This window comes from Callorhinus ursinus, unplaced genomic scaffold (genome assembly GCF_003265705.2).
Source record: "Callorhinus ursinus isolate GAN/ISIS: 27379988/994484 unplaced genomic scaffold, GSC_fseal_2.0 scaffold90, whole genome shotgun sequence".
NCBI lineage: Eukaryota > Metazoa > Chordata > Mammalia > Carnivora > Otariidae > Callorhinus > Callorhinus ursinus.
This window is the reverse complement of record NW_027397152.1, coordinates 1,595,143-1,607,547: the sequence shown is the minus strand read 5'-3', so window position 1 is coordinate 1,607,547 and position 12,405 is coordinate 1,595,143. Positions and strand designations below refer to the sequence as shown.

Sequence of the window (12,405 nt, the reverse complement as noted above, 5' to 3'; positions counted from 1 at the left end):
CATTATAGCTATGTGTATAGTTTGTTTTTTTAAGTAGGCTCCATGTCCAGTGTGGAGCCCAGTGCGGGACTTGAACTCACGACCTGAGATCAAGACCTGAGCTGAGATCAAGAGTCAGACACTTAACTGACTGAGCCACCCAGGTGCCCCAGTGTGCACAGCTGTGAGAAATAATACAGAGAGATCCAGTGTACCTATCACCCAGTTTCCCCCCTAGGTAACATTTTGCAGTAATACAATATCACAGACAGGAAATCGACATTGATGCAATTCACCAACCTTACTGAGATTTTTCCAGTTTTATATGCATTCATTTATGTGTTTGTGTGTGCACTTAGTTCTATGCAGTGTAATACAATGTAGATTTGTGTGAGCACCACCTCAGTCAAGACAAAGAACAGTTCCAGGGCACCTGGGTGGCTCAATTGGTTAAGTATCCAACTCTCGGATTCAGCTCAAGTTATGATCTTAGGATGGTGAAATCAAGCCCCATGTGGGCTCCATAGAGTGTGGAGTCTGCTTGAGATTCTCTCCCTCTCTGGTGCACTTGCCTCCCCGCCTACCCCCTGCTCTCACGTGCTCATGCTCTCTCTCACTCACTCTCTAAAAAAAGAGAACAGTTCTGTCACAAGGATTCCTTATGCTACTTTTATATCCACAGCTACCTCCCTTCCCACCCCATTCCTGACTGCTGGCAACCACTAACTCATTTGTTTTCTACCTCTATACTTTTGTCATTTCAAGAATATTATATAAATGGAATCATGTAATATGGAACCTTTTGAGATTGGCTTTTCTTCTTTTGCATAATTCCCTTAAAATCTATCTGAGTTTTTGTTTTTATCAATAAGTTCATTCCTTTTTATTGCTGAATAGTATCCATGGTATGGATTACCACAGTTTGTTTAACCATTCATTGAAGGACATTTAAGTTGTTTCTCATTTTTGGCTATCTATGAATAAAGCTGTTATGACCAATAGTGTACATGTTTTATGGGAACATAAATTTTCAGTTCTCTGGGATAAATGCCCCAAGGTGCAATTGCTGGGTTGCATGCTAAGTACATGTTTAGTTTTGTAAACATGTCTAATTTTGTAAATAGTTTGGCAGAGCACCTGCCAAACTATTTCCTAGAGTTACTGTACCATTTTACATTCCCACTAGCAATTTATGAATAATCCAGTTTTGCCACATCCATGTCCGCATCTGGTGTTATCACTATTTTTTTTTAATTTTAGCCATTCTGATAGATGTGCAGTGCATTGATGTATTTGTTGACCCTTTTCTCATTTGTCTACAAAAGAGAAATAATTAAATTGGATATAGTGAATGGGAAGCTGCTTTCATGTGAAGTTTCTCAAAAATCTTATGTAAAGTGCTCACTTCGGCAGCACATATACTAAAAAAATAATCTTATGTAAAGACATTAGGCCTTCATTAGACAAGTTACCCTCAAGGAATTGTAAGCTAATTGGCCATAGCTTTTAACCTAGAGTTAGATTTCTTTATTTTAGAGAAAGAGAAAGCGAGCGTGTGTGCAAGCAGGGGTGGGGGTGGGCAGAGGGAGAGAGAGAAACGTAAGCAACCTCCACACTTAGTGTGGAGCCCAGTGCAGGGCTGGATCTCACCAACCCTGGGATCATGCCTGAGCTGAAATCAAGAGTTGGACGCTTAACCAACTGAGCTACCCAGGTGCCCCTAGAGTTAGTTAGACATCTTTTTTTTTTAAAGATTTTATTTATTTGAGAGAGCGAGAGAGCACAAGCCGGGGGAGTGGCAGAGAGAGAGGGAGAAGCAGACTCCCCACTGAGCAGGGAGCCCAATATGGGGCTCAATCCTAGGACCCTGGGATTATGACCTGAGCTGAAGGCAGACACTTAACCAACTAAGCCACCCAGGTGCCCCCTGAGTTAGACATTTGTATACAAGAGCCTCAGACCTGCGTGTTAAATGCATGGCTTCCAAATCTGATACTCTAATCTTTTCTGTTTCTCTCTGTAGGGCCATGCTTTACCTGTTGATTCTAAAATCCAAAGAGAGGGGCGCCTGGGTGGCTTAGTCGATAAGTGTCTGCCTACGGCTCAGGTCACGATCCCAGGGTCCTGGGATTGAGCCCCGCATTGGGCTCCCTGCTCAGCGGGAGGCCTGCTTCTCCCTCTCCCACTCCCCCTGCTTGTGTTCCCTCTCTCCCTGTGCCTCTCTGTCAAATAAATAAAATCTTAAAAATAAAAATAAATAAATAAAATCCAAAGAGATTATGAATAATAAGATTTCAGCTAATGTATTTCAATTTATTTTGTAATTTAAAGCAAGCAGGGGTGCCTGGCTGGCTCAGTCGGTAGAGCTTGCGATTCTTTTTTTTTTTTTTTTAATAAAGATTTTATTTATTTATTTGAGAGAGAGAATGAGAGAGAGCATGAGAGGGGGGAGGATCAGAGGGAGAAGCAGACTCCCCACTGAGCAGGGAGCCCGATGCGGGACTCGATCCCAGGACTCCAGGATCATGACCTGAGCCGAAGGCAGTCGCTTAACCAACTGAGCCACCCAGGCGCCCCAAGAGCTTGCGATTCTTGATGGGGGAGTTGTAAGTTCGAGCTCCACATTGGGTGTAGAGTTTACATAAAAATAAAATCTGAAAAAAGAATAACGCAGACAAAACCTCTTTGTTTTACTATGTATTCATCACCTCCAATTGGTGTCCTTTGGCTTGTAGTTCTAACTGTACCTGCTGGTCAGGTTGCAGAGGAAACTGTAATTGAAGAAGAGGAAGAAGCAGAGAAGTTGCCTCTGACTAAAAAACCACGAATAGAAGAGATGACAAACAGTGTGGAGGAGAGCAAGGTAATGTTTTTAGCAGCAGTAGAGAGAAGAGAAGGAATCAAAAGCCAAAACTTTTAAGGCCTGAACCCTTCTTTATGTTTTTGTCTGCTCTCTGGATAATCTGGGATCAGGAATTCTTACCTGGTGGTGACATGGTTTACCTTTACAGGAGGGCACTGAAAGAGAGCTGCTCCAGCAGCAGCTCCAGGAGGCCAATCGAAGAGCTCAGGAATACCGACACCAGCTCCTAAAGAAAGAACAGGAGGCAGAAGAGTACCGCCTCAAGCTAGAGGCCATGGCCCGACAACAGCCCAATGGAGTTGACTTCACCATGGTTGAAGAGGTGGCGGAGATAGATGCTGTAGTAGTTACAGAGGGGGAGATGGAAGAGAGAGACACGGAAGTGACTGGGGCAGGAGGGACCGTGGAGCCTCATCCTGGAGTTTCCTTGGAAACTGTTTCATCTTAATGTGCAAGGGCCACAACTTGTACTCTGTCCATCTTTTTCCTCTTTTTAAAAGAAAATACAGAGGACAGACATTGTATAAAAATTAAGACTGTCCTTAAGAAGAAAACTATAGCAGGGTACAGTGCTTGGGCTCAGGAAGGCTTGCTCTGCCCCTGGAAAATGCAAAGCCAAATTTAGGGAAGACTTTTGCGGGACCAAAGGAACAAGGGCCAGATTTCTCAGCTCACAGCATTGCTTTAAGCTTAGAGGTAAAAGAATGCTGGATATTGTGGGTTGTTTCTTAAACAACTGGCTTTGTATCAGAAGATTTTAAGATAACATTCCTAGTAGAGACACACAGAGCCTTTAATGAGTGTACCATCAAGTGACCTTAAAATTTGCCTTAGATTTATGACGTGTACCTGGTAGAGAAGAAAACTAACTGGGAGGTGGACTAGAAGCAAGCTTTTGGGAAGAGAAAGAAATATATTCCACTTCCAAAGGAGCAGGCATTCCCCTCTATCCTGAATTAATTTCACTGAAAAGAAATTGGTAGTTGCCTAACTCTGCATCCATTATGTGTCCATAATTCAGATGCCAGTTTAAGAAACTGAAGTGGAATATTTAAAAACTGGAAAGGAAAGAAAACTTGTTTATGTGGGAGAAGTGTATGTAAATCCAAAATCCTCCAGGCTGTGCTTCCACAATGCTGGAAAGTGGCCAGAAAGAGGCTTGTGAGGTTATGAAACAATCTGGTCTTGAGATACAAACTTTGCTCTGGCTGGATTTTATAAAATTGAAATCAGGAGGATAGTCTGTTGCTACAACTTGCTTCCAAACATTTATTTCTATAATATCAAGCTTTAATAACAACTTTTTAATTTTATAAAATTTTGTTGAGTTTTCGAAGTGTGCCTTTCTGTGGAGCTTACATGGTATCCTCTTCATTGCAAAAAAAGTCGGGGGAGGGGTGAGTGCTGCGGGTGTTGGTGGAGTTTTGTTTCCGTTTGACTTGGGATGAGCAAATGGTTGTTTCCTTAAGGTTGGGTTTTGTGCAGAGCTTTTGTGCCTTTTAGGTGCTCAGTGTGTGTTGGCAAAGGGAGTGAAAAACTAGAAGTGCCATAAAGTAAGGAACCAAAAATTCTGGCTCAGTGACTTCATCTGCCCGACTTCCTTCTCTAGCACGATGCCTGCTCCCTTTGCCTAGACACTTCTGGAAAGTGTTTTGTTGCTGGGTTTTCTTTGTGCACCAGTTTGGAGTTTTTTCAAAATAAAGGGGATATGGATGGAGAGAGAGAGGTTGTGGAGAGGTTACATTACAGAAGTTACTGTCTTTGAAATTGGGCCCCCATCTTTCTAGACCTGCTTGCTTGCTTTATTGTAAATTAGAAGAAGAAACCAGAGGATGTGCCAAGTAAACATTTGAATGACTGTTTAGAATATGGTTTTCTTAATTAGCGATCATGGGGAAAACATACATTTTTAATTTGGAATAAAACTTGACAATTAACATGGTTCTATTTACCTTGATTAGTGAAGTAATTTGCTGTTTTCCAGAGGTGCAGAATCACGTGGGACTCAAAATAGACCTAAAACAACTCGCCAAACCAAATTTGACAAACAGAATTGGTTATTAGAGGCTTATAAGCAAAAATACCAGTTTGAAATTAATCTTGGCTACTGGCCACCTTAACTAGGTTTTCTCCATAGACTTGAGAGATTACTTTTGGTTTTGGGGGATGACGAGAAGCCTAGGTGAGGGCTAGTGTGAAATTGTGCCATCTGCTGTCAAATTGTCCTTTTTCAGCTTGCAATGTTTTTCTTTTTTCTGAGTCCCTTTGTGAACCAGGTGCTAACAATAAGCTGCTATTGTGTGCCATTTCAGAGCCTTAGTTTAACTATAGAGATAGAGGGACCAAGTGTCATTTTAGATATGTTTGGTTTATGTTCTTTGTGTATCTATTGACTTTAATTCCTTCCCCCCCCCTTGCCTGTTAAGGGGGTGGAGGTTAACTCTGCAGAGGATATCCAGGCCCAGCCCCCTCTCCCTCTGGGGTAGCTTCTGACTAGGGGCAGGAGTTGCCATCCAGCACTCCCTGCTGAGCATACGGCACTCCCTACTGTTTTGGGGAACTGTTCAGAAATTCTTATTCTCTTTCTGTAGGAGGCTGTCATTCTCACCTAGAAAAATCTCTAATACAGTCCAATCATTTTTGATGATGGGGTCTCTGAGATAGGGAGTTGGGTTAGGGAAAGAGAAAAGAGAAATGTCTGGAAAGGGAAGAGTAGCAAAAAGGTATTTGTTGTTATTTACTTGAAATACCTTTTAGCATCCCAGAGAAGAGAAATAGGATTTGATCCCCAGTTGTTTTTTAATTTTTTTTAATTTTTTAATTTTTTTATTTTTTGACAGAGAGAGACAGCGAGAGAGGGAACACAAGCAGGGGGAGTGGGAGAGGGAGAAGCAGGCTTCCCGCGGAGCAGGGAGCTCGATGTGGGGCTCGATTCCAGGACCCTGGGATCATGACCCGAGCTGAAGGCAGACGCCTAACAACTGAGCCACCCAGGTGCCCCTGATCCCCTGTTCTATTGCCATGGAGAAAATGGCAGGTCAGGATCCCTTGAACTAGTCAGAAGTTAAGTATTAAATGCATTAATGGCAATACCATTTTATGATTTTGCATCTTTCAGGATCAGCAATGGAAGTTGGGAAAATGTCGCTAGATCTTCTGGGTTGATGGATCCCAACTGGTTTATTGGTGAGATTGGATTACAGAGAATCAAATAACAGGTGGTTCAGAATTGGTACTTAAGCAGGAGAAACCTGGAACCTAGGATGATTGCCTACTTTAAAATAAAGCTGCTTTAACAACATCAGTATTAATTTATGAATTTTAGGTTCTACATTTGCATTTTGGTCTTAAGCCTTCCCCGAAAAAAAGAGAAAGAAAGAAGTCCTAATATTTCTGTTCTTGTTCTTAGCTTCAGGGAAATTACTTATAAATATAAAATGTACAGTTCCCTTCCTATCACTACCTCTATGGGATCTTTTAATTGTAGTGGCAGAGTTGAGGTTTCTTAGTGGAGATATGCGAGAACTTGACTTTAGGTTTTCTGTTTTGAACTCAGTGCCTTAAAAGATGTTCTTTTTCTCTGTCAGATCCATGTGTAGTTATTTTTGGCTTTGGCTTTCCCCCTTCTTCAGCCTTACCATTGCATTATTAAAATTTTTGTGTCTGCTCAGTAATGTTAGAAATCTATGGCATACAAAAGTACTTTCTTTCTTTATATTGATGTAAAAGAAATGAATTTACCAGAAGGCTCTATAGTCAAAGTTAGGTATTGCGTGACCAGGGCACTTCTAATACCCATTTGCTGGTTGCATATTGGTGTGTACATTTATAAATACATATGGATTTTCCCACTTTTTGTTTATTTAAGGTTCAGCTCTAAAGTACCTGGTATCGCTTCTCAGCCTTTTGGCTAAGATCAAGTGTAGTAAAGTACCTGGCATAACCTGGAAATATTTTCATTTCATTAAACACATTAAAGAGGGCTTCTGTGGCTTCACTAAAGGGGCTGAGGAAGAAAAAGCTTTACTTTGGCCCTTCTCTGAGAGGTGTGCTCTAACTGGTGTAAACCCCAGGGAGAACCAGTATGTGGCTTTACAGAGATTTGTTTAGCATATGGTGTGATGACACTATGGGAGCTAAACGGTTCAGAGCAGTGTCAGGGGTAAAGCCGGAGCAGCCTTTCTCAGAGCAAGCCTCCTTTGCACTCCTATGGCAGCGGTTTTCTCTTAGACCTCGGAACAGGAAAGAAACCTTAGATAAAGGGGTCAGGGCACAAGGAGCAGGCATTCTGTATATCTGCTTTCCCAGGTTAGAAATCTCATCTTTTTGAGGAAGCTTGTGTGGCTCTCTGCTAACAAACATCATTATGGACCTCCAGAGCTAGAAGATTTCAGGCATATAGTGAACTCCTCCCAAAAGTTGGATATTGAGTAGAAATCGGTTTTTATCCAAATTTACTGGAGAATGGCCTCCTTGTGCAGACATCTCCGTATGGCCAGAAAAGGAGCTTTAGAATGGAATATATGTCAGCACCACCTATATGCTGTTCCGGGCTCTCTATCTCCATTTTATGTGATGAATATTTTCGGAGTGGTTACTCTGTTTCCTATGCCAATATATTTAATGAGAGAGCAGGAATAAAAAGAATGAATTTGACTTAAGTGTCTTTGAGCCTCTGTTGCTGCCTTTTTTTTTCTTGGAGCCTCTCTAGGATTAGTGGGTGGGGTGACATTCCTAGACTCTACAGTAGCAATTTGGCTGGTTAATGGCAGGAAATTGTGATTCCCTATCTCTCTCCCCCCCCACTTTCCCCTCTAAACTACTTCTGCTTCTGTGACCCCATTGTTCTTATCTCATTGAGTCTTTCCCAGGCACTAGAACTTCATTAGTAGGTCATTTCTAATCTATGGGCCTTGTCTTTCCTCTTTCCACTCCCCTCCTTCCCTATTACATGCATTTTCTGTTTATTCTGAAGTGGTTTGTTTCTGAGAATTAATCTAGGTCATACCCTATATCCTGTGCTTCCTGGTTGGTTTCAGGCATCATGCTTGACCAACAATTATGACTGCAGCTCCCTTCTCTGGCTTTGTCCTGTGGCCTGTCCTCCTGACAAGGGCCATTTATGTTGGAGGAGGAGAGAAAGAGGGTGGATGGGGTGCCTAGATTCTTCTCAAAATGTCCTCAGTTTTTCAGGTTTTCTGACAGCTTTATGTACAGTGTGTTTTAGGAAAACTTAAATATACTTCTCTTTTTTTATTTAGGATTTTAATAGGGTTTGATTTTGATGAGGAAGGGTGTGTGTGGGGGGGTGATCATTTGTGTGTATATACACTTATACAGATCTATATTATATATATAATTTTTGTACTATCATTTAAAATAAAGATGTTTCTTAATAAAATGTCAAAGTCTTACCATTTCAGAGTGTCATTGAAAGTTTTTTCCATCTCCTGGGCAAAAATTGTACCTAGTCCCTGATCACAGATAAATCTCATAGGAGGTTTTCTCTGTCTCGCTGAGCTGATGAGGGTGGAGCAGGGGAAGGTGTGTTGTGTGAGGGTCTTCTTCCCCACTGTGGTCTCTTCTAACCTTTTCACGCCCTCTGCGTTTTTCTGGCCCGAGCCCCTCCTGGTCACCTGAAGTAGGCGGAGCGAGTGGCCGGAAGGGCTGAAGTGAGAATGGAGAGAGCTTTAGACCGGTTTGTTAGATCTACATCTGCCTCCCTTCTGCCAGACCCCACTCCCTTCCCAAAAGCAGACAACCAGGAGAAGAGCCCAGCAGCTGAAGGAAATGACTCTGTGCCTTGTGTGGGAGTAAAACCGATGCTAAGATAGGTTTGGCAGGGAGGGGGTGGGCCATCGGGTCAGGGAGGCTCGGAAGTAGATTTGCTCTGCTGGCTCCTCAGCTATTCTTAGTTAATAAGGTGCTTGCTGCTAGCGCCGTCCAATTCAGCATATATTTATTAAGTAAATGCGGGTAGCAGTGTGGTTGTAGCACAAACCCCACTGATATCCAGGGCTGAAGAACCTCATCTGGCTGACTAGATGGGGTCCTCATCGAGGGTATAGTGTTCTCAAAAGCTGCTCCATTGGCAATAAGGATGCCTTTCTTCAGTAAAGGAGGGGAATACCAAAGTCAAAGACATATAAGAATCTGTGTTCAACAACTAGACTCTCCAAGTCAGTATTTAGGAAATTGAACATTTACCATGTACTAGGCTACATATAGATAATTGCTTTTTGGTAAATACATATAGTCAAAAAATCCATTATACATATTAATAAGGTACATCTGGCAGAGTACCTCATAAGTGCGTATACAGTCTCTGTTCTGCTGAGAGGAAAAGAGCAGGCAAAGAAAACAGAAATAAGAGCAGGGGCTTGAGGAGGCTTGAGAAACAAAACTAAAAGTCTTACTGAATTAAAATCCTAGTAAGAGAAATCATCAGGAATGTGGGAAAGTTGGAAGGGAATTGGGGAGATAGGAACCCAGAGTTCTCTGAAGGGTAATATTCTTAAAGGATGGGAAAGAAACATGAATGAGGGCAACTTTCCTAAGATTTCCTCTGTGAAAATGAGCCCTTTACTTCAAGGAGATAAGTAGGTAGAAAATACAAGAGAAGGTTGAAGTGGGAGCAACTTAGTGATAACCACACACCTATGTAGGGTTTGTGCAAGGTATCTGATAGGTAATAGAGTAAGTTTGTTAAGACTATAGGGGATACCTTAAAAAAAAATGGAACTGGGTAACTGGGAAATTAATAGTAATGCCCAGTAGACAATTTAAATGTATGTGTTATAAAAATGTTTTTCGGGGGCACCTGGGTGGCTTAATTGGGTAAGTGTCTGCCTTCGGCTCAGGTCATGATCCCAGGGTCCTGGGATTGAGCCCCATGTTGGGCTCTCTGCTCAGCAGTGAGTCTGCTTCTCCGTCTCCCTCTGTGATCTCGCTCACTTTCACTCTCTCTCAAATAAAATGTTTTTAAAAAAAATGTTTTCTTAAGAGAAAGACTGTAGGGGCGCCTGGGTGGCTCAGTCAATAAAGCGTCTGCCTTCAGCTCAGGTCATGATCCCAGGGTCCTGGGATCAAGCCCTGCATTGGGCTCCCTGCTCAGCGGGAAGCCTGCTTCTCCCTCTCCCACTCCCCCTGTTTGTGTTCCCTCTCTCGCTGTGTCTTTCTCTGTCAAACAAATAAATAAAATCTTTTAAAAAAAGAAAAGAAAAAGACGGTAAAGGACCCCTGAGCAAGGTGTGAGGCTGCACTCTGCTTCCATAACCAGTCCTAAAGTTTAAGGAAGTTCTTACTGTAAAGGAAAGTGATATTTGAGGAGCCAATATTATAAATAATAACAGTAGCTTCTATGCCTAAAGGTTTTTTTTTTTTTAATATTTTTTGAGAGAGCACGAGCAGGGGGGAGGGGTAGAGGGAGAAGCAGACTCCCTGCTGAGCGGAGAGCCTGACGTGGGGCTCGATCCCAGGACCCTGAGATCATGACCTGAGCCGAAGGCAGATGTTCAACCAACTGAGCCACCCAGGCGTCCCTTGTTTTTTTTTTTAAGTAAGCTCTTCACCTAATGTGGGATTTGAACTCATGACCCAAGATCAAGAGTCACATGCTCTACTGACTGAGCCAGCCAGGTGCCCTTCTATGCATTAAAGTTTTGTTATATGTCTGGCATTGAGCTCAGCATTTTACATACACACAACCATACCTATCTTGCAAGGTCCGTATTATCTTCAGACTATAGATTAAACACACACTCACTCACACACATACACACACACACACACACACACAACAGGTTGTGACTGCCCAGAGTCCCTCAGCTTAAAAAAAAAAAAAATTTGTTCTTTCTAAAACTACAGTTTCTACACAGTTTTTGGTGTTCTTTCTGCTGTAGTTTGTCTTTTAATCAGAATATGATCTTACTTGACTTTGGGCAGGTAGTTAAGAAACTGGGGCAACATAACTTCAAGCAGCTTTTTTGCAAACTCCTCAGTTTTGCTCCAAAACTAACTCAGCAGGCATCTCCACAAAGTTACTGGCCAGCAATATTGAGGAAGAAGAGTCAAAGATAACCTCTCGCAGAGAATGGATGCAGTCTTCAGCTCTAGGTATGCTGGATAGTTTGTCTTCCCTTCCAGATATTCTCCTCCCTCTAAATCTTTTTCTCTATCCTGGGAGCTAACCTGCATGAATTTCGTCAATGGGCTCCCTGCACTTTGGCTTCCACTTTGCTTCAGCCAATAGGGGGCTCTGGCAGGAGACTGGAGGGAGATCCGAAAAAACTGAAATCAGTATATGGATTTCCCAGGTTCCATTCCCTGGAGTCCCCAGGGCCTAGCTGTATCCTTTGATTAAAGGTCACTGCTCCTCTCAATGCAGCCTCGCCTTCCAGTTCCAAATAACCCATTATCTCCCTTTGTCTTTTCAGGCTTAAGGCTCTTACTCGCCTCCAGTTACTGACCTATCCTTTGCCCAGACTTTTTTTAAAGTCAGCCCTTCATTATTTTGAGCATGTTGTCTATTTCCTATTGGGCCCCTAATACATGTGGTAAAGGTAGGCATAGGCAATCTTTTGGATTCATAGGCTTCATATTTTATCCATGTACTTCAACGTTACTCATATATGTAACCTTAAATTCTTAGAAGTCAACATATCTGAAGGTCAACTACTGGATTAAGTAGCAGAAAGTGACTCATACCTGTATGGTTCCCAAGTGTGGGGTGATGGCATCAAGGAGACGTAAATCTGAGAGACAATAATAGCTCAGGCTCCTGTGACTTAGCTCCTAAAGAACCCAAGACGCTGAACAGCTTTTCAAGCTTTGTGACTGTGGAACCTTCTGTGTTTCAGATCCCCAAAGTCTTACACAAGGTGATGGACTCTGCCTACTGGGGCGGTGGTTTCTCCATAACCTCCCAGGATGCCTCTGAGAAATCAGCTTAGAAATCCCTCAGGGTGAGGACTTTATCCTTTTGTTGGCACATGCTGGTTTTTCTAAAGACAAAGTTTGAACTAATATCCTAATTCTAAAAAAGTATCAACAGTATCCTTAAGTATTTAAGTATCCTTAAATTAAGGGGTCATGTTTATCCCTCTGTTGTCAGGGACAGTAATTTCTTTGAATTCATTCCCTTAGTTTATTATTCACTACTCTCTATCAGGATAAAGTATTTCATGAGTTATCATTTAATTGCATACTTCGTAGTAGTCTACTTTATTTTGGGCAAATAACCTTTTCCCCCAAAGCACTTAATTTAAACCTTTATATTTATATGGTGCTTTATAACCTCCTATTGGCATATATCTCCTTCACATGCTTTACAAAAGAAATCGAGGCACAGAGAGGTTAGTCACGCACAGAACTATTAAGTGCCAGAGTCCAAGGACTGTTGCTCTCACTGCAACGTAGCTGCTTTCACTAGACCTGAGAAGGTTCTGAGAGTCCAGCTTAGGCTCCCTTGGCTAGAGAAGTCGCCATACTTTGTAAATGAACACCCTTCTTGATTAAAATGAAACCAGGACTTTAACCTGTAAATTGCTGTTGTCTGCACAGAG

At 42.1% G+C, this 12,405-nt stretch overlaps 1 protein-coding gene and 1 pseudogene across 7 annotated transcripts in view; both read left to right on the top strand.

The window, feature by feature from the left end:
- Nucleotides 1-8,261, top strand: part of GABPB2 (GA binding protein transcription factor subunit beta 2) — a 31,133-nt gene extending 22,872 nt beyond the window's left edge. For 6 of the 7 annotated variants that reach the window (XM_073888498.1, XM_073888496.1, XM_025858320.2 and 3 more), the window contains 2 exons: nt 2,715-2,842; nt 2,991-8,261. In XM_073888498.1, the coding sequence (XP_073744599.1) occupies nt 2,715-2,842; nt 2,991-3,290 (428 nt within the window). In that variant the 3' untranslated portion in view covers nt 3,291-8,261. The remainder of the gene's footprint in view (nt 1-2,714; nt 2,843-2,990) is intronic. The other variant, XR_012376907.1, reaches the window with a different exon arrangement.
- Nucleotides 6,733-6,817, top strand: LOC112813378 (U2 spliceosomal RNA; annotated as a pseudogene).
- Nucleotides 8,262-12,405: the final 4,144 nt, after the last annotated feature.